The sequence below is a fragment of the Salvelinus alpinus genome, chromosome 6 (genome assembly GCF_045679555.1).
Source record: "Salvelinus alpinus chromosome 6, SLU_Salpinus.1, whole genome shotgun sequence".
NCBI classification, from domain to species: Eukaryota; Metazoa; Chordata; class Actinopteri; order Salmoniformes; family Salmonidae; genus Salvelinus; species Salvelinus alpinus.
The window spans coordinates 23,689,539-23,707,456 of NC_092091.1; the positions used below are offsets into that span (position 1 = coordinate 23,689,539).

General features: G+C 40.5%; 1 protein-coding gene and 1 long non-coding RNA gene across 16 annotated transcripts in view; one reads left to right on the plus strand and one right to left on the minus strand.

Moving 5' to 3' along the window:
• The first annotated feature begins 5,984 nt into the window (after positions 1–5,984).
• LOC139578407 (nuclear factor 1 C-type-like) overlaps positions 5,985–17,918 on the plus strand; it is a 113,454-nt gene continuing 101,520 nt past the window's right edge. Inside the window, exon 1 of one of the 15 annotated variants that reach the window (XM_071405956.1) lies at positions 5,985–6,600. In XM_071405956.1, coding sequence (XP_071262057.1) covers positions 6,598–6,600 — 3 coding nt within the window. In that variant the 5' untranslated portion in view covers positions 5,985–6,597. Of the gene's footprint in view, positions 6,601–8,433; positions 9,161–13,618; positions 13,712–17,918 lie in introns of those variants that run through there. The other 14 variants (XM_071405944.1, XM_071405954.1, XM_071405945.1 and 11 more) reach the window with 14 other exon arrangements.
• Positions 12,316–17,918, minus strand: part of LOC139578408 (uncharacterized) — a 36,838-nt gene continuing 31,235 nt past the window's right edge. Inside the window, exon 4 of the long non-coding RNA XR_011675540.1 lies at positions 12,316–14,016. This is a non-coding gene — a long non-coding RNA (uncharacterized lncRNA). The remainder of the gene's footprint in view (positions 14,017–17,918) is intronic.

Consider the following 17,918-nt stretch of genomic DNA (forward strand, 5'->3'; position numbering starts at 1 on the left):
TTGGTCTGATTTAAATGGACTCCTGCATGGAGAGAATTTTACAGGAACCTTTCAATTCACATTTGAACTGTGGATCATGCCTCTCCCGCTCACTCCAGCACAGCCTTCCTGTGGTAAGCTCAGATTGCATGACAAGACAGATTACTCCACCAAACTCCTCAGGTTGGCCTAAAGGCACACATGCATTATCAATCTGCAAATGTATTTGGCAATAGGTGAATGAATCTCATGAATTGTATTGTGTAACCATGTGATTACACAAGTGGTTCTTGACTGAGTAGCCTAATGCAGTGGTTCCAAACTGTGGGGGTTCTTGCAGGAACCTAACTGCCCAACTGAAACATTTGGATTTGACAGGACAGCAGGTGCAGTCACTTAACTGAAAAACGTAAAGATCTCCTAAATTTAAGGTAAGGTTTGTCCCTTGTATGATCTAAATGTTATATTGTTTTGTGATGATACCATATCTTTTAACATTTGTGTAAATCTTTCTAAAACAGAAAATGGACACAGTTCAATGGATATCAATCAACAAAGGGGTAAGAATATGTACTGTATGCTATAAGAATATGTTGAAGGCTAGCTGTATTGGGTGCAGAGACTGAACTGCTCACTTTTGTGTCTGTGTCTGCAGGTATACAGACGAGGAGGCATACAAAGGTATGTCTACTGGTATCACGACTCAGGACAAGACCCAGATGCAGACAGTTCGAATCACAGATGTTTATAGACAAAAACAGGGGGCAGGCAGACGACAGGTCAAGGGGCAGGCAGAGGTCAGTAATCCAGGGCAGTCAGAAAGGTACAGAACGGCTGGCAGGCTCAGGGTCAGGGCAGAATGGTCAAAACCGGAAAAACTAGAAAACAGGGACTACAGAGAACAGGAGTACGAGGAAAAACCACGCTGGTAGGCTTGACGAGGCAAGACGAACTGGCTACTGTCAAACAGAAAACACAGGTATAAATACACAGGGAATGATGGGTAAAATGGGCGACACCTGGAGGGGGGTGGAGACAAGGACAAGACAGGTGAAACAGATCAGGGTGTGACAATTGTTATGCAGATCACATGTACCACCCTCATCCATTACCTCTTCAATGAAAATCCCGTAGGCCTCTACGTTATGGACAAGGTATATGTATGAAAACCATCACCAAAACATTTTTTCCCCCACATAAACCAAGGTATGAATACTGTCATGTGCATGTTTTGTTAAACATCTGTATAATTAAAAATGTTAGGATTCACAGACTTCACCCTCACTACACATCTGATGAATATAACAGGAAACCTGTTCAATCACCATGCACTGCAAAATCATTCTGGCTATGGATACGGAGGACATCAACACATTAACATCAACACGCCAGAGGATATAACCATTGGATTTGGGGCTCTGCTGGGAGTTTACCATTATTTTGATTTTGTTATTGTGCTTTGCCACTAAAATCATAATAAACACTGACATCTAAAATGTAATATTGTTGTTATTGTTATGCCTATTATTAATAATAATAATAGGGGAGGGGGTAGTTCAGATATTAACCCCAAAAGTTACTTCAAAAGGTTATTCGATGATCCATTGAGAGGGGTTCTTTGAAGAACTTATAGGGTTCCCCCACAGTTTCAATTTGAAACCCCCTAAAAGATACTCCAGGAACCTTTTGTTTTTAGAGTGTACAATTGCAGGAAATAAGATTTAAAGCTGCCAAATTCTCTCCACCAACAAGAGGGGTGTGAACAGTTTGTGTCATGAACAGTGCTTGTGCCCATAGAAATAGATGTGGGATGTTCCCCAATGATGGAAGGGGGACCCCGAGTGAAAAGATTTGGGAACCCCTGGCCTAGTGTATGGTATTTAATCAAGTTGGCGTTTTTCTCACATTAAAATATGTTTTAATTTCCTCTATCTTGCAAAAGCAGTTTTTTTACCACATGTATGATTGACGTTGTCAAGTCCGATTTTACAGGTGGTGGAGGATGTTATTCTACTCCAATATCGATCATTTTTGCAGCGCATTACATGTATAGCCTACATCTTAACGTTTAACAGCACCACTGTTTTACTGCACATGGCCTAAATGTGTTGGTCCAAACCCTTATCTTGTTTACTGTCACTGGTCCCACACTGCATTATAAGATTATGTATTTCTGCTTCACTTTTTTTCCTTCATGATTCAACAATTGTTTTAAATAAATAAAAAGCTGTATAATGTCTCCTGATGGGCCAAATCCTAATTTGAGATTTCGGTCGCAATGATGTGGCAGTCTAAAAAAAGGGCAACTCTCTAACGTGCAGTACAGGCTGTCCATGTACTGGACGCTGGACAGGTGCTGGATCTGCCTCCATGGACCCAACAAAAATAGAATTTTCAAGAAACAGTATGGCAACTATAGGCTACTACATATTTTAATAATAAAGGCAATATACTTTGAAATGTTCGAATCAAGTAGGCCTATTTCTGATAAAGTAAACATAACTTGGGTTTAGGCTATGTTAATTGGGTTTAGGCTATATTAATACAATTGATTTAGCCTATAAGGCCTATCCATGAGAGAATGTAACGAGGTAAAGGTATCCTGATGACGACAAATTTATGAAATCAATCATTTACATTTTAAAACTAACTTCATGGTGGAGATTCTATGAAGTTTGCGCCACATGGTTTCACATTGAAAACTCATTCAGGCTAAAATACAAAAGCAACGTTTTTGTCCTTTCTGCAAGTTATCGTCAGTTTGATTTTCTGCTAATTTCATTTGAAATAAACCTACAGATAAGAGTTTTTAGAAAAATAACTACCCAACATCCGTTTTTTAAGAAGTACAGGTAAAAGAAAAAAAGAGTGACCAATCCCAAGTATGCCGAGGTTAAAATAGCTTTCCAATTAGAGATGGTTGTGATTTCAGAATCGTATTTTCCCTTTGTCTCCTTTTGATTCGTGCAACCATGGACCAGTGAATGTTTCCCGACAGTTAATTAGACATTTCAGCTGCTAGCCAAAACCTGTTGCATTAGTTATTCTGATTTCATTCCGTATATGCTGAGTTTAACAAACACTCGTCCAAGCAAGTGAATTCGTTTGGCCAGAGGCTTTCTATTCAACACAAGATCATTGAGTTTCTGTTAGTTTCCTGTTTAATTCATGTTGTTCTTGTCGTCCTTTACAAAACTATCAAAAACATTGTAATAGCATTTACTCCTGCTTAGGGGTTTTATAGAATAAACAATGATTGGATGTCAGACCTAAAACGTATAAACAAAACAACCACAAATATACAAGAAACCATAAAATTGATCCCACAGTGTAATGTAAAATATCTCATACACTCTAAAAATAAAAGTCTCCTGGAGTATCCTTTAGGGGTTCTTCAAATTGAAACTGTGGGGGAACCCCTATAAATTCTTCAAAGAACCCTTTAAAAAAGGGTTCTTCAAAGAACTACTATCAATGGATCCTCGAAGAACCCTTTGAAGAACCTTTTGGGGTTCGATTTTTTAACCACCCCCCTCCCCTATTATTATTAATAATACGCATAACAATAAGAACAATAACGCAATATTTTAGTTGTCAGTGTTTATTATGATTTTAGTGGCAAAGCAGAATAGAAAAATCTAAATATGAGGTAAACTCCCAGCAGAGCCCCAAGTCCAATGCGTATATTAGTGGAACCTGAAAATGATTTAGTATTTTAAATCCCATGTCAGAAAAAATAAAAGGATTATTATTCTTCATAAATGTAGCTAAGGGACATTAAGCTTAACTGTCAAAGTAATGTGACATTTGAAAAATATTACTGTTTGTTTCAAAGAAATACTATTTTATTTTACCTCATATCACCAGTTTGGGCAAAAAGGTTTGAAGTTAGTCTTCAAATTATACATTTACGGTTATTGATAATCAAAGCATGGTAAAAACAAAACATGAATTTCACCCCAATCGATTTTTTTTTTAAATTAATGTTATCCAAGAGTTGAGCAACAAGTTACAATTTTATTTTAGCATATGAAGGGTTAAATATTCTGGCTAAATATTTGCGTTTTCCGTAAGCAGATTTTATGGAAATCATGCTTTCAATTGTATAAACCAGCATTTTCTAAAAACAGAACACAATGTCAAGTTTGCCTGGGTCGGGCCTAGATCTAACTGTATCAAACAGTATCAAATAAAGAGTGCATTAAAAGTAAAAGGAAGAAAACACTCACACACACACAATCTGCCTCTCCAGCTCTTGAATGGATTGTCTCATTTCTGTCTCATATATTAACAAATACTCCAGTATGGATTTTGTATGATCAGTTCACTGTTAAAATGCAAACCTGAGACTTAAATTCAAACAGGTGTATTATCCCATTGCATAACCAAGCTCGTAAACCTAGTCGAGATAAGACCTTAATATTCTTCATCAAATTATGCTATTAAGATTCTAATTAACAGGGCCATTTGACCTTTGACATCAAACAGTGAAGGGAAATCGAAAGAGGAGAATAATCCAGTAACAGCCTATACATTGGGGATTTCATTGCTACTGAAAATCATTAGTTCAGGTTAGATAACGACAAAAAGCCTTGCATGCGAGAGACAATCTCTTCAAACCAGATTCTATAATTGCACTAAAGACCAAATCCTTCAATCAAAGAATGCATATTCACTTGGGTCAATTTTCACTGTTACAATTCTACAATTATGTAGTAATATTGAACTGCTTTATCATTTTGGAAGAATGTGGTCATGGCCTACAGTTTTCAGTAACACTTTATTTTAAGGGTCTATAATAAACCATTTATAAGGCATTTATAAACAATCTGATCAACATTTATTGATCATTACTCCTACATTTCTAAGTTATTCACACGTGATGTTTAACGAAATACATGTTTAAGGAAATATATATATATTTCCTTAAACATCCTGTGTTGTGTGCTTATTCTTTACCAGGTACTGCAGGAATGTCTACCAATGCATGTCCATCTTTTTGTGAGAAGTTACACTGGTCACTCAGAACATTTATAAAGTATTTATAACATGTAAATAGCACTCATTTTAGATTTGAAACTGCCAAAATACGTTACTAATGATTGGTAAATGGTTTGCTAATGTGGGGATAATGATTCATAAATGGTGAACATACAATTTATATATTATTTATTATTATTTTTTTATTACAGACCCTTAAAATAAAGTCTTACCCAGTTTTCAAACACTTTAGTCCTAATGAACTGACACGCAGAAAGCAGTTGAACACACTGGGTTAAGTCACACTTATAAACTCATGCAGGACTTCCCTAAATTTCAGCAGAAATTTCCCTAAATTTCAGCAGAAACCAGCTGAACGCGCAGGGTTAATTTCGTGTAAAAGTCAATTTATAAGAATACTTATGCTACATTCATGAAAATTGAATATCAATAGAAAAACGATTAGGCTACGAATTATGAATAATTATTAATTAATTACAAATTATATTGTGTTTGGAATGTTAGGCTATTATAGTCAACTTCAGATATATTTTCCTTGAGGATGGATGCATAACCGTCTGTGGTCAAGTTCCCTTCTCCCTTCTGAAAGGTTTGAGCAAAGTGGGGTTAAAAGCAATGACAGATTTGACAACACCTGCCACGTTGACAGCTCTTCAAACCATTGTGCAGGTGTAATAAATACTGAGGATGTAATACACACCCCCACACACACACACACACACACACACACACACACACACACACACGCACACGCACACGCACACACACACACAATAAAAACAAGACCAATATTGTTATAGGCTGTTATATCTCTATTATAGAATGTATATCTCTCTGAGATTACAACATGTTTTGTAATAGCGTCTCACAGTGGGCAATAGTTGTCTTTTAGCTTTTTATAAACTACGCCATCAAGTGCAACACTAATAGAATGCGTTAAGCCACACACACTACCTCGCCCTCTCTCTCGCGCGCGCACACACACACACACACACACGCACACACACACACACCCGCACCCGCGCACACAGACACACACACCACCTTCGCGTTTCATCTATTCCTTCCCCGAGACGACTGTAAGATCTCCTATGAGCCCATCGTTCGGGACGTCTTTAAGGACGTTCACATACAGACGAAGCATTGATACCACATATTAAGGACATCTAGGCTATGTGTAGCCTACAATGCTGCAAATCAATGAGACCGAAGGATCAGTTCTGTAATTTAAAGATATAAAAACAATAACAGCACTATACATTACGACACCGTCAAGCGGTGTACAGTTTGCAGAATCTGCCCGAAATCGTTCAGCCCTTAGCTATTTTATAGGGAAATCTTTATTTTGTCCCATTTTACCTTGTAGCGAAGATTCTACGGGGATTGACGCTGAAGTAGCGAAGATTCTACGGGGATTGACGCTGCAGACTTCGCGTGGGACGTTTCTATTTGATCTCTGCGGGTTATTCTCCCCTCCGAAGACCACGGATTACTTCTGTTCGCGGATAAATGGATATGGAATAATAATAAAAACACGTCGACGAGATGACCATGCTTTGAACCGCGGTGCTGCATAAACTATAACTTGTCTGGGGGGGTTGGCAGTTTCGCTTCGAAATGGTACGTTTACAAATCAATTTCATCTTTATTTGTCCATGTTACAACAGACGCAAGGCGAGAATGATCACGCGTCAGTTGTGTGCACTCTGTAAAGTCAAATTGAGATTGCGTAGAGCTGCATTTTGGTGTTCTGCTCCTTTCCGTCTTTCTCGGCAGGCTACTCCTTTTATTGTTGGTTTTCAGCCAAGCGGAGTATTTGTGGGAAAGGCTAGAAATGCAGACATATGGTATATTTATGTTACACCTGCGCGTAATGATTGATATAGCCTACAAAGCGTTTTGGCACTTCTCCGCAGTGAAAGTTATTAGTTTTTTTTGTTCCCAGTTTGACTAGTGCAGCGCAGATGTATATTCACCACGGGATGTTGAAGTTCAAAGCCAATATACTCTGTGCCCGGTTAGAGTTTGTTCAGCAGAAAATGGCCGCAGCCAGAGCCAGAGCCGCAGGGGCGCCGGCTTGAATTTGAACCATAGACCGACAGAGGCGCTCCGTCCCTGGATGCAGTGCCGTTATAACCCACATAGCCTACTTGCAGAGTTGCAATCGGAGTGTTTTGAAAGTGCACTCAATTGGCATGGGGATATTTAGAGTCTGTGTGAAAACAATATACTTTCTCTGGCCTACTGTTTTGGAAATATCAAATAAATATATTCAGGGCGTTATATTTCGGGATGTCATAGATAACAAAATGGCCAATTCTTCCAGTTATGTCTGAACTGCAGTTCACTTCACTTCATGAAGGCTGATTTACCCGCCACCACCAACGAACCGCTACAGACGTTAAACTTGTGCTACATGGATTGCATTCCGTTATTACTTTATACTTGGCTTATATAACGTTATTGCCAACTCAGGGTGTTAACTAATATTGATGCAGACAACATTGTCCCTTCAGACTGATCTCAGAATAGTTTTCTCAACTTTGCCAGATATAAACTGGTCTGGTACTCACTTAAAGTAGACCAAGAAAGTTTATATTTCATTTTCTCTTCTGGCTTCATGGAGAGTCGTTAATACTCTTGTGTTCGTGATGACATGGGGATATATCTTTTAAGGGGAGATACAGGAATATTAGGCCTATTTTAGTATAGAATCCCAACCATTGATATCAATCAAACTGTGTAACATTTGGAGTCTTTTCAAACTTTAATGCTACAATGACTTTATACGTACACTTTATTGGCTACTTACGATCCCTTAGTTTAAAACTTGTTGTTGTGTGCATAGTTACAAAAGCAGAATGTGTCCATAAAGTCGAAAGACATCATCTTTCTTGGATAGTTCTCCAAATATTATTGTCATTACATCGACCACTTGTTTTGTGTGCAAGTCACATCTGACAATAATAAATACAATACTGTAGAAATTTATAAAAGTAGGTTACATCTGAATTCAATGAAAAGTAACAGTATGCTCACCACTGACGTCTCTGCGCTTTTACGCACAGACGTGTATAGCTTATTATTAGTTTGTATAGATGTCAGTGTGACATGGCTTCCCTATGTGCATGCATATATTATAGAAAACAGTTACCTTTATAACGGATGATGCATTTAGAAGCTTGGTTTTCTGAATGGTAGGCTATAATTGCATGATTAGGATATCTACGTTATCTGAGTTTTTTTTTAAACAAATCTTAGCAATTCTGATCATTTCATAAAGCTGTTGAACTTAGATGACATGACATTTTAGTCATTTATCAGACGGATCTTATCCAGAGCGACTTACAGTAGTGAGAGCCTACATTTTCTTACCATGCTCTACCAACTGAGCCACACGGGACCGCAGCTTAATGAAGTGTAGTAATAACAGCTCAATTAAGTGTAGTTCATTTTGTAGTTTAGTCATGAGGCCACTTGGTAGTGCAGGCTACTGTATCTGTAAACCAACGCACTCAAATGGTTCATAGGCCAATTACGCAGCAAGTTGCCACAGACACGATTTTGAATTAACGCTACAAGCGCACATGCAAAGTCGCTGTCCTCGATGCTGGGATAGGCTATGCGAGGGAGGGAGTGTGCGCACTTGCATGGGCGAGAGAAGTCCTCTGCAATTTGTCTTTCTAACCATCCGTACCAGTGTTGCACCTGATCTAAACGCATTACTTTGTTTAATTCGTGGATTTAACGGGTATTGCCACATGGAATCAGGGTTACTGCTTCTTTAAGTGATTTTTTGGGGATGGGCTATTTTCATAACGTCATTTAATTCCTCCCTCTTTTTCATTTTCTCGTTCTTTGATTATTTTTTCTCCCCCCATTTCCTAAATGGAACAGATTGCCCGAGCATTTTCATTTCCCAGCTTTCCCAATTTGTTGTATTAAAAGTTAGCCTACTCTTTTTATTTTACAGTATTTTTTAAGTTGAACTTTTCTTCTGTGTTTGAGGGCTTACATCTCAGTGGACGTAAACTGCAAGTCAATTGGGGCGATGGTGGAGGTGCAATGATGATGATGAACTTTAAAATAATGATTCACTAACTTGTTTGTCTTTTTCTACCTGACAAGTTGTTATAAGTTCCTTTTCATCATGATGTACTCTCCTCTCTGTCTTACTCAGGTAAATGATTCCTTACTTTTGGGGGGGAGTTATTATGCATGTGCGTCTGTCTTGACTGAACGTGGCTGTGAAATACAGATGATATTTCAGTTTAGAAAAGGGCGGGATGAGTGTTGTTGGCACAGTCCTTAACGAGACGCGGAAACCCGAGTCTCTCAGCCTCTATTAACTCCAGACTTTTTGTTAACACTATTTTACTCAATAGCATTATACCGACTCATATTTAACGTATATTTTTAGTCTCAGCTTTTCATGAAGTTTGTTTACCTTGGAGAAGTATAAGGCTAAAGTGTCCGCATTTTCATTCATTAGCTGTGACCGATGCAGGGCGCATGATGGCAAGCTGTGCATGCCGGAAGTATCATCAGAATTGTTAATCATAAAGTATAATCAAAAATTAGGCTATCAACCCTGTGTATGGGAGCGTTTCCCCCGAAGTATTCTACTCATTTTTGAGTTTAGGAGGGACAACAAACCACCCCCGAGAACTGTGGTCAGGCAAGGGAGCACTTCGGTTTAGTATTGATGTCCTGATTAATTATTTAAATGCTTATAATCTTTGGAAATAAAAAAGGCAATACAAACCAATAGTTTGTCGTTGGATAAGGATTAGTGTCTGTTCTCTCTCTCATGGAGTAGTGTGCACTTGTGTTTTGCGGCATTTTGTGTATCCAAATAGTCTATCAGTTTATTGAGAACACTACTCCGCATACTGTGATATCAGGATGTTTATTTAGAATATGTAATAGTGAACAAGTCAGAGCCACATTTCTTACCTGTTGTTGATTCTTTTTAATTGTGTTTTTGTCGTATGCATGAGAATTAGGCCTATTTTGAGTCAGGTTGACGCACGGTTTTGGACATCTAGTTAAAATATAATACATGTTGATCTAGTACGCATCCAATTAACATTTAATGAAGTTGTAATTGAGTAGATAATATTGCATACAATTTTAATGTAAAACTTAGAGAGAAGTGATATGTAAAGAAAGGCACTGCCTGGCCTATATGATAAATCAAGTAGCCTATGATCTTTGTATTGCAAGGTAGGCCTATTACAGGCCATGGCTGGTTTGGAGGAGCCTATTTCAATATATAGGTGGATGTATTTCACTTGGGTAAAACTATCCAAATAGGAAAAAATCTCTCTTCAATTTATTGATAGCCTTTAGCTGCCATTTACACGCAATAAGGTATAGCCACAAAGTCTTCATATAGGCCTACTGTAGTTCACCAGTAAAATTATAATTTGTTGGTCATTTTCAAATGGAATTCCACTTAACTTAATTCACAAAGTACATAGTAATAAAGGGATTGTAAATCAATAATATACCTTGTTTTAATAGCTGAAGACATAAATAGTACTGTAGTTTCCGTGAATAAATGCACTGCAAGAGGAATCCAGGGAAGAAGGGTTTGGGTTTTCTTGCATGGTTCTAAACTGTTATTGTGAAGGACTGTTTTTAATTCAGCAGAGGAAAGAATATTAGGCTAAATTCCTCATGTTGCTGTATGCAACAGGTTCCATATGTTTTACTGAATGTATATTTCAATAGTATTGTAACTTAACATTGTAGTAATACTGGTGACAGTTGTATTATTAATGTGCTTATGGAGTTGCCTCATATGAATAGTAGCAGTTCAAACATAATAATGCATTAAGGCCTTGGCCTACTTTATTTACAAAAGTTTATTGATGTCTCAGGTAGTGGCATTATATTTTTACTGAAATGTCCAGTATATAATTATGAATGGTTAAAATTAGCTGATGAATGTATTGTTTATTCATTGAGATTATCCAAATGAAATAATGAAGATGGTAAACCAAGTGTGATGTGAAAAGGAGTTCTATTTTTGGTCTTGAAATTAAGTCTGGAAGGCGATACACTCCTAGTGTATGCAGCCAACTGGTTTGTTGTATTGCTCATATGCATATCTTTAAACGTTTGGAACATTAGTGAATTCAGACTTGTTTAATGGTAGTAGAATATCAGTGTCGTTTGTAATATTTAGATGAATGTTAGTAAAGCAAAATAGTTCATTTTAAAACAGCAGAGATGGGCTCTTTTCCTTGAGTTGAGTTCACAACATAATAATACATTCCTATGTATTTGAACTTTTAAACACTTGTGACAATGAGTACAAATAAATCTGCATTCTGAAGGATAATAGGCCTACAATATCTAAATGAGGGGAAGACATTTTTGTTTACAAAGTTTTCTAAAGTTGGAGTTATGGTTGAGGTACTTTGCCGTACTAATTTGTGAGCCATGAACAACCCGCTTGCCTCCACCTTAGGAGAGCTGCTCTCGTGTCCAGCTCAAGTTGCACCTTTTCCTGGTGTGGATTTTGACAGGGTCTGATAGCGGGAGTGAGCCAGGCTGAGCTCCACAGTGTGCTGCTACTCTGTACTGTAGCTGCAGCAGGCCAGCCAGCTAGGCAGGCAGGCGGGAGGTGCAGGGCCGTACCAGGCTTATGTGAGGCCTCTCGTCTGCTGGCTGTCTGAGGCAGGGAGAGAGAGGAAGCCAGGGAGAGAGATAGGCGGGGAGAGAGGGGAAGGCAGGGAGAGAGAGGAAGGTAGAGGGAGGCAGGGAGAGAGGGGAAGGCAGGGAGAGAGAGGAAGGCAGGGAGAGAGGGGAAGGCAGGGAGAGAGGGAGGCAGAGCGTGCCAGACAACACTGCTGCCGCTCTGGTTCTGCTGGCAACCTGAAGGGCTGTGGCACTGCTAACGCTAAACACAAGTTATTACGCATTATTCCTTTACTGCTTCTTTTCCTCTCTGTTGCTGACAAATGCAGATAGATGCCGACGTTTTGTTCGTTTTGTTACCTCTTCCAAGAAGCTGATTTGATTTTTCACTTCCGAGTTTAATTTACATGAAATCATAAGCGATTCTCCTTTAAGGTCTGACTGAGTTTTTGCTGACCCCTGCTTAGAAAATCATTTTCAGCAGGTTTCCCTGCTTGAAGGACTGTTGTGGTGGTGAGCTTAAGGGGCATAACCCGAAGCTAGTATCAGTATGGTCAATAAACATTGCCATGACTAAGTGCATGCCCTGTGCTACAAAGTGATAGCCAAACCAGGGTATTCCTACAGCAGCATTTAAAAAGAGATGTAGGCTAATATCCATTTTAAGAGGGATTAGAGCAAGACAATGAGTATGCAGGGGTTTAATACTTGTAAACATACATGTGAAATTCATGGAAGATATTTACTGAATTTATCATGGTGAATCACATGAACATGAATAACATAAAATGATGACCCACCTTTTGTTTTGTAAAGGCATACATGTACATGGTAGAGTACTTTGAAGCATGCCAGCTTATATTATCTGTCAATATTGGATTATTTTGATTAGTTAGTAAAACCATGCCGCTGATGCGTTGTGTGTCTGCTGGAGATCTGTGAGTCTCAAATCCCACTGTGCTGGAAGTGCACTGTCATGCCCCCATTTTCTCATCCATTCAGTCTGTTAGAGCTGCAATTAGTGCCCCAAGGGAGAACCCAGCGTCGGGTCGAGTCAGGCCTGAGCTGGTCGCTACACAGCCCAACCATTTCACCATATTAAAACTCACCCAACTTTCATTAATTTCTGTCATTTGTCAAGTTCTACTTTTTTGCTCTGTGTTTTGTTGTAATGGATGTGAAATCTAAACCTCTACTGATATTTCTCTCTCATTCAACACAGGCCTGTCTTTTTGTCCATGCTGTACGTATAGTTTGCACGGTTGTTTCCATTGATCCACCCGCATAATAGTTTTGCTTTTGTGCAATCAGTGCCTGCGTTGCATAAGCGCGTTATAAAATGTAGGTTTTCCCCCATTATTTTTAGGCCCAGCCTCAACAAGAACAATTTTTGTGTAACAGTTGTTCTGGGGCTAGCAGACAGAGCAGGCCCTTCTTTAATTTAGGCTGAAATGTTCTGCACCCCTCTCCATGGTTGGACACATTGTGTTTGAAGTGCCGCTCGCTGCTCTCTCAAACCCAACAGTTTCCAAAAGAACCCCTGCTGGGTAGAGACTGGTATCTCTGAAGGCATCATTGCCGGAATGGGGGTGGGGAGAGTTCATTCGGAACAGAAATGCTTGCCCCACTTTTCCTCTCAGTGTCCTGAGTGGCACAACAGTCCTGGACGTGCTGTCCCTCTGCACCGCTCATCAGATGCACTGCCTCTAGTGATGGTCGCTCGCTGCCTGTGTGTGCCAATCAACATACTAATGAAGTTTATTTTGATTATTGGCCTCTCCAGAGTGTTGGGGGAGGGTCTTCTACTTTTTAAAAGTCTTTATTTATTCATGTCAGGAAGTGGAAAAATGGGACGGGTCTTAAGTAGAGCAGCTGCCTTCATGTGTTGATCCTGTTGACTGTCTGATTGTCACTAGGGGAAAGTGGGGAAAGTGGGAGGGCGGGGGCCCTGAAAAGTGCCCGCAGTTATAAAACCTAGAGCTCTTGTCATAGAGACTGGGACTCCATGTGGCCGTCGTTGCAGATGTCTGTCGAAGGTTGGCTGCATTTTATATCACACCCAGGTTCCTCGGCAGGGAGCATGGTGAGCAGAATTTTTTAATATTTACAGTATGATGCCTTGTTTAAATTCCACCTGAATATGCAGCCTCCTCTCATCGGCAGCCAGGGGAGGTTAGAACTGAGGAAGCTTTCTGGGCTTTTCACTTTTGGCCAGGCCAGACCAGGGTGTAGCTAGCTGTCTGTGACAGGCACAGCCAGGTTGGCAATGTCTCTCTTGTGGAATGATGCTTATAATGGATTCCTTGGCCTGCAAAGCCCTGGCGCAGAACTGGTATACAGGAGCCAGTTATAACAACTGACTTGGGTCTCTGAAGTGCTATTAGGATTCTGAGATAGAAGGAATTAAAAACACAAACAATTAGGCTACACTTCAGCTCACAGCTCTGTGGTTGTGTTCCCAATTCCTATTCAGTTGTTATTTGTATTTGGTACAAATATGTATCATATCTATTATTATATACCCACATGGACAGAGTTTTGGACATGGTAAGACATAGTCTTTGCTGTGTTTACTATCAGTGTATATGTCTTGGAAATGGATGAAAGCTTGTCAAGGCAGGCAGTTTGTTTCATAGTTAGAGGGTTTGAGGCTCAGATTTAGAGGGATTGAGGCTCCGATTTAGAGGGTTTGAGACTCAGTTAGAGGGTTTGAGGCTCAGAGTTAGGGAGTTTGAGGCTCCGAGTTAGGGGGTTTGAGGCTCAGAGTCAGGAGGTTTGAGGCTCAGAGTTAGGGTGTTTGAGGCTCAGAGTTAGGGTGTTTGAGGCTCAGAGTTAGGAGGTTTGAGGCTCAGCGTTAGGGGGTTTGAGGCTCCGAGTTAGGGAGTTTGAGGCTCAGAGTCAGGACTTTTGAGGCTCAGAGTTAGGGTGTTGGAGGCTCAGAGTTAGGAGGTTTGAGGCTCAGAGTTAGGAGGTTTGTGGCTCAGAGTTAGGGTGTTGGAGGCTCAGAGTTAGGAGGTTGGAGGCTCAGAGTTAGGGTGTTTGAGGCTCAGAGTTAGGAGGTTTGAAGCTCAGCGTTAGGAGGTTTGAGACTCAGCGTTAGGAGGTTTGAGGATCAGCGTTAGGAGATTTGAGGCTCATAGTTAGGAGGTTTGAGGCACAGCGTTAGGAGGTTTGAGGCTCAGAGTTAGGAGGTTTGAGGCTCAGCGTTAGGAGGTTTGGGGCTCAGCGTTAGGAGGTTTGAGTCTCAGAGTTAGGTTTGAGGCTCAGCGTTAGGATGTTTGAGGCTCAGAGTTAGGAGGTTTGAGGCTCAGCGTTAGGAGGTTTGAGGCTCAGCGTTAGGAGGTTTGAGGCTCAGAGTTAGGAGGTTTAAGGCTCAGCGTTAGGAGGTTTGAGGCTCAGAGTTAGGAGGTTTGAGGCTCAGAGTTAGGAGGGTTGAGGCTCAGTGTTAGGAGGTTTGAGGCTCAGAGTTAGGAGGTTTGAGGCTCAGAGTTAGGAGATTTGAGGCTCAGAGTTAGGAGGTTTGAGGCTCAGCGTTAGGAGGTTTGAGGCTCAGAGTTAGGAGGGTTGAGGCTCAGTGTTAGGAGGTTTGAGGCTCAGAGTTAGGAGGTTTGAGGCTCAGAGTTAGGAGGTTTGAGGCTCAGAGCTAGGAGGTTTGAGGCTCAGCGTTAGGAGGTTTGAGGCTCAGAGTTAGGAGGTTTGAGGCTCAGAGTTAGGAGGTTTGAGGCTCAGCGTTAGGAGGTTTGAGGCTCAGCGTTAGGAGGGTTGAGGCTCAGTGTTAGGAGGTTTGAGGCTCAGAGTTAGGAGGTTTGAGGCTCCGAGTTAGGAGGTTTGAGGCTCAGCGTTATGAGGTTTGAGGCTCAGAGTTAGGAGGTTTGAGGCTCAGAGTTAGGAGGTTTGAGGCTCAGAGTTAGTAGGTTTGAGGCTCAGCGTTAGGAGGTTTGAGGCTCAGAGTTAGGAGGTTTGAGGCTCAGAGTTAGGAGGTTTGAGGCTCAGAGTTAGGAGGTTTGAGGTTCAGTAGTAGGTCGACGTGAGAAGAACCTCAGCTCTTGGCAACACAAACAGAGTGCTGCTGGAGAGGCTTTTTGAAATGGTCCAACTGGAGGGCTATCAAAAATATACTGTTGCCGTGGCACAGTGCTGTGTTTATTTAAAATATCTTTGGTCCACTGCTGTTGCCAATGTAGCCTCGTTATGCACTGAACTGAATTCCTGGGTTTTAACCGTTCACTTATTCTTTCTTTCTAATGTCCACCAAACTTTATTCTTAAATGTACCATGGAGTGAATAAAATGGGAATAGTTTCTCAAGGATTTTGCTCATCAGAGCTTCATGTTGTCTTTGTGTGAGGCTGTACGCCACGTAGTTTATATTGAGCCGACAGTGATATTGATTGTTTATCAGGAATACTCTGGCACTTGACAAGTCTCAACACAGAGGGATAGAAAGGGAATTCAGGGTCTTGGCTCTCTCTCTCTGTGTGTGTGTGTGTGTGTGTGTGTGCGTGTGCGTGTGCGTGTGCGTGTGTGTGTGTGTGTGTGTGTGTGTGTGTGTGTGTGTGTGTGTGTGTGTGTGTGTGTGTGTGTGTGTGTGTGCGTGCGTGCGTGCGGTAGAGGTGAGGAGTGGCAGTGGAGAGGGCAGATCCCTTTGACATCTCTTCTTCTGTGTACTGCAATACAAAATAACGGTATAGACAGCAATTGCTTTAGCAGTGTGTGAAGAAGGGGCTGTTGTTTGTGACCGTATGAGAGGAATGGTAAGCAAGGAACTAGAGCTGTATTTTGTGATTGGGATCCAGTCATGCACAACGGCCACTGCGGGTGCTTTCAGAAGGTGAATCATACACATTTTGTATGGCTTGAGCTTTTATTCTAGAGTTGAAATTCGAATGTCTTTGCTCAGTTTCGGACAATATGAGACAGCCATGTGTGACTTCCAGTCTCTTCACAGTTTTATTTTTATTTATTTTTTAATTAATGACGTTTTGAGTAGCTTGTACACCACTTTATTTCAATCCTTGATATTAATATGGGTACTTCATTACCAGCTGAAATTAGGACTAAGTAGCTTAGAAACGCCATCTAATGGCGTGCGAGGCACTAATGAATGCAACGTAGTTTATTGGTATATTTCAGAATGCATGCTTCTGAGAACATACTCAATTGAAGCACCAGTGATGCTTCTCACGGTGGAAAACAGGCTTATTATCTGTCCCTTCATCTCTCCTATCTGGGTTCATACAGTACAATAGCCCTTCCTAGAGCCTAATCCATAGCCCATCATCTCATCTCATCCAGGTCCGGGGGCACAGCAGGTACTGTACTGCTGCAGCAGAAGCCCAGTAGTCTCTGGCTTGGCCTCCCAGTCCACCAGCAGACCTGCAGTACAGTATGGATGGGTATTGTGTTGTACTGTATGGTCGTGCCATCTGCAGCATGCTCCCTCTCATCTCCTGTGTTCCTCTTGGACAAGTGAAAAGGGGAACTATCCTGCCCTCTATTGAGATGCGCAGTTTTAATATTCCATCATCGTTGCAGTAGGTCATTTGTGATTTCAGAAGGGGGACGAGTTTTAAGGAGCCCAGTGCACATACTGTAGGTACAGTTTCTCACTGATTTACCTATAATAGGCTGCCTGTAATAACCAGAACAAAATAAATTCCTATGTTTCTTTAGCAGAACACAAGCATAAAACATTTACAGTATAGGAAACTGTTCTACAGGTGTGGCAGGTTGGAAATCATACGTATTGTTGATTGTAACATTGATATATAGATGACATTTAGAAAGGTGTGACACTTATCTTTAATTATTTGGTTTAACCTTGACTACCTAGAATCTGCTCCATGCCTGTGATTGGTTTTGATCCCTTGATTAGTTTCACTCAGTCAAAACAGTAGTGATGGGAGAAAAAATAGATACAGTTACATATCGGTATATTATTTTTGACCACATATTGTATCGTTTTGACTATATCGCAATATAATGTTTTGGGCTAGTTGGCTGTACCTGCACCAAAACTGTTTTTCCTTCATAGCTTGTTCTCCATCTACAATTTTTTTTCAGCACTTTTATTTCCATGGCTGATCAAAACTTGTTTTCTCATGGCTCTCTCTTGTACTTCTGCAGCAGACATATGGTCAGTAATATGTTTGGAACATCGAATTGGAATAAAATCACACTATCGACTCGCAATACATGTAGAATCGTGAAAATCGCGATACATATTGTATCAGCACAAAATAATCGTAATAATATCTTATCCTGAGGTCCCTGGCAATTCCCAGTCCTACA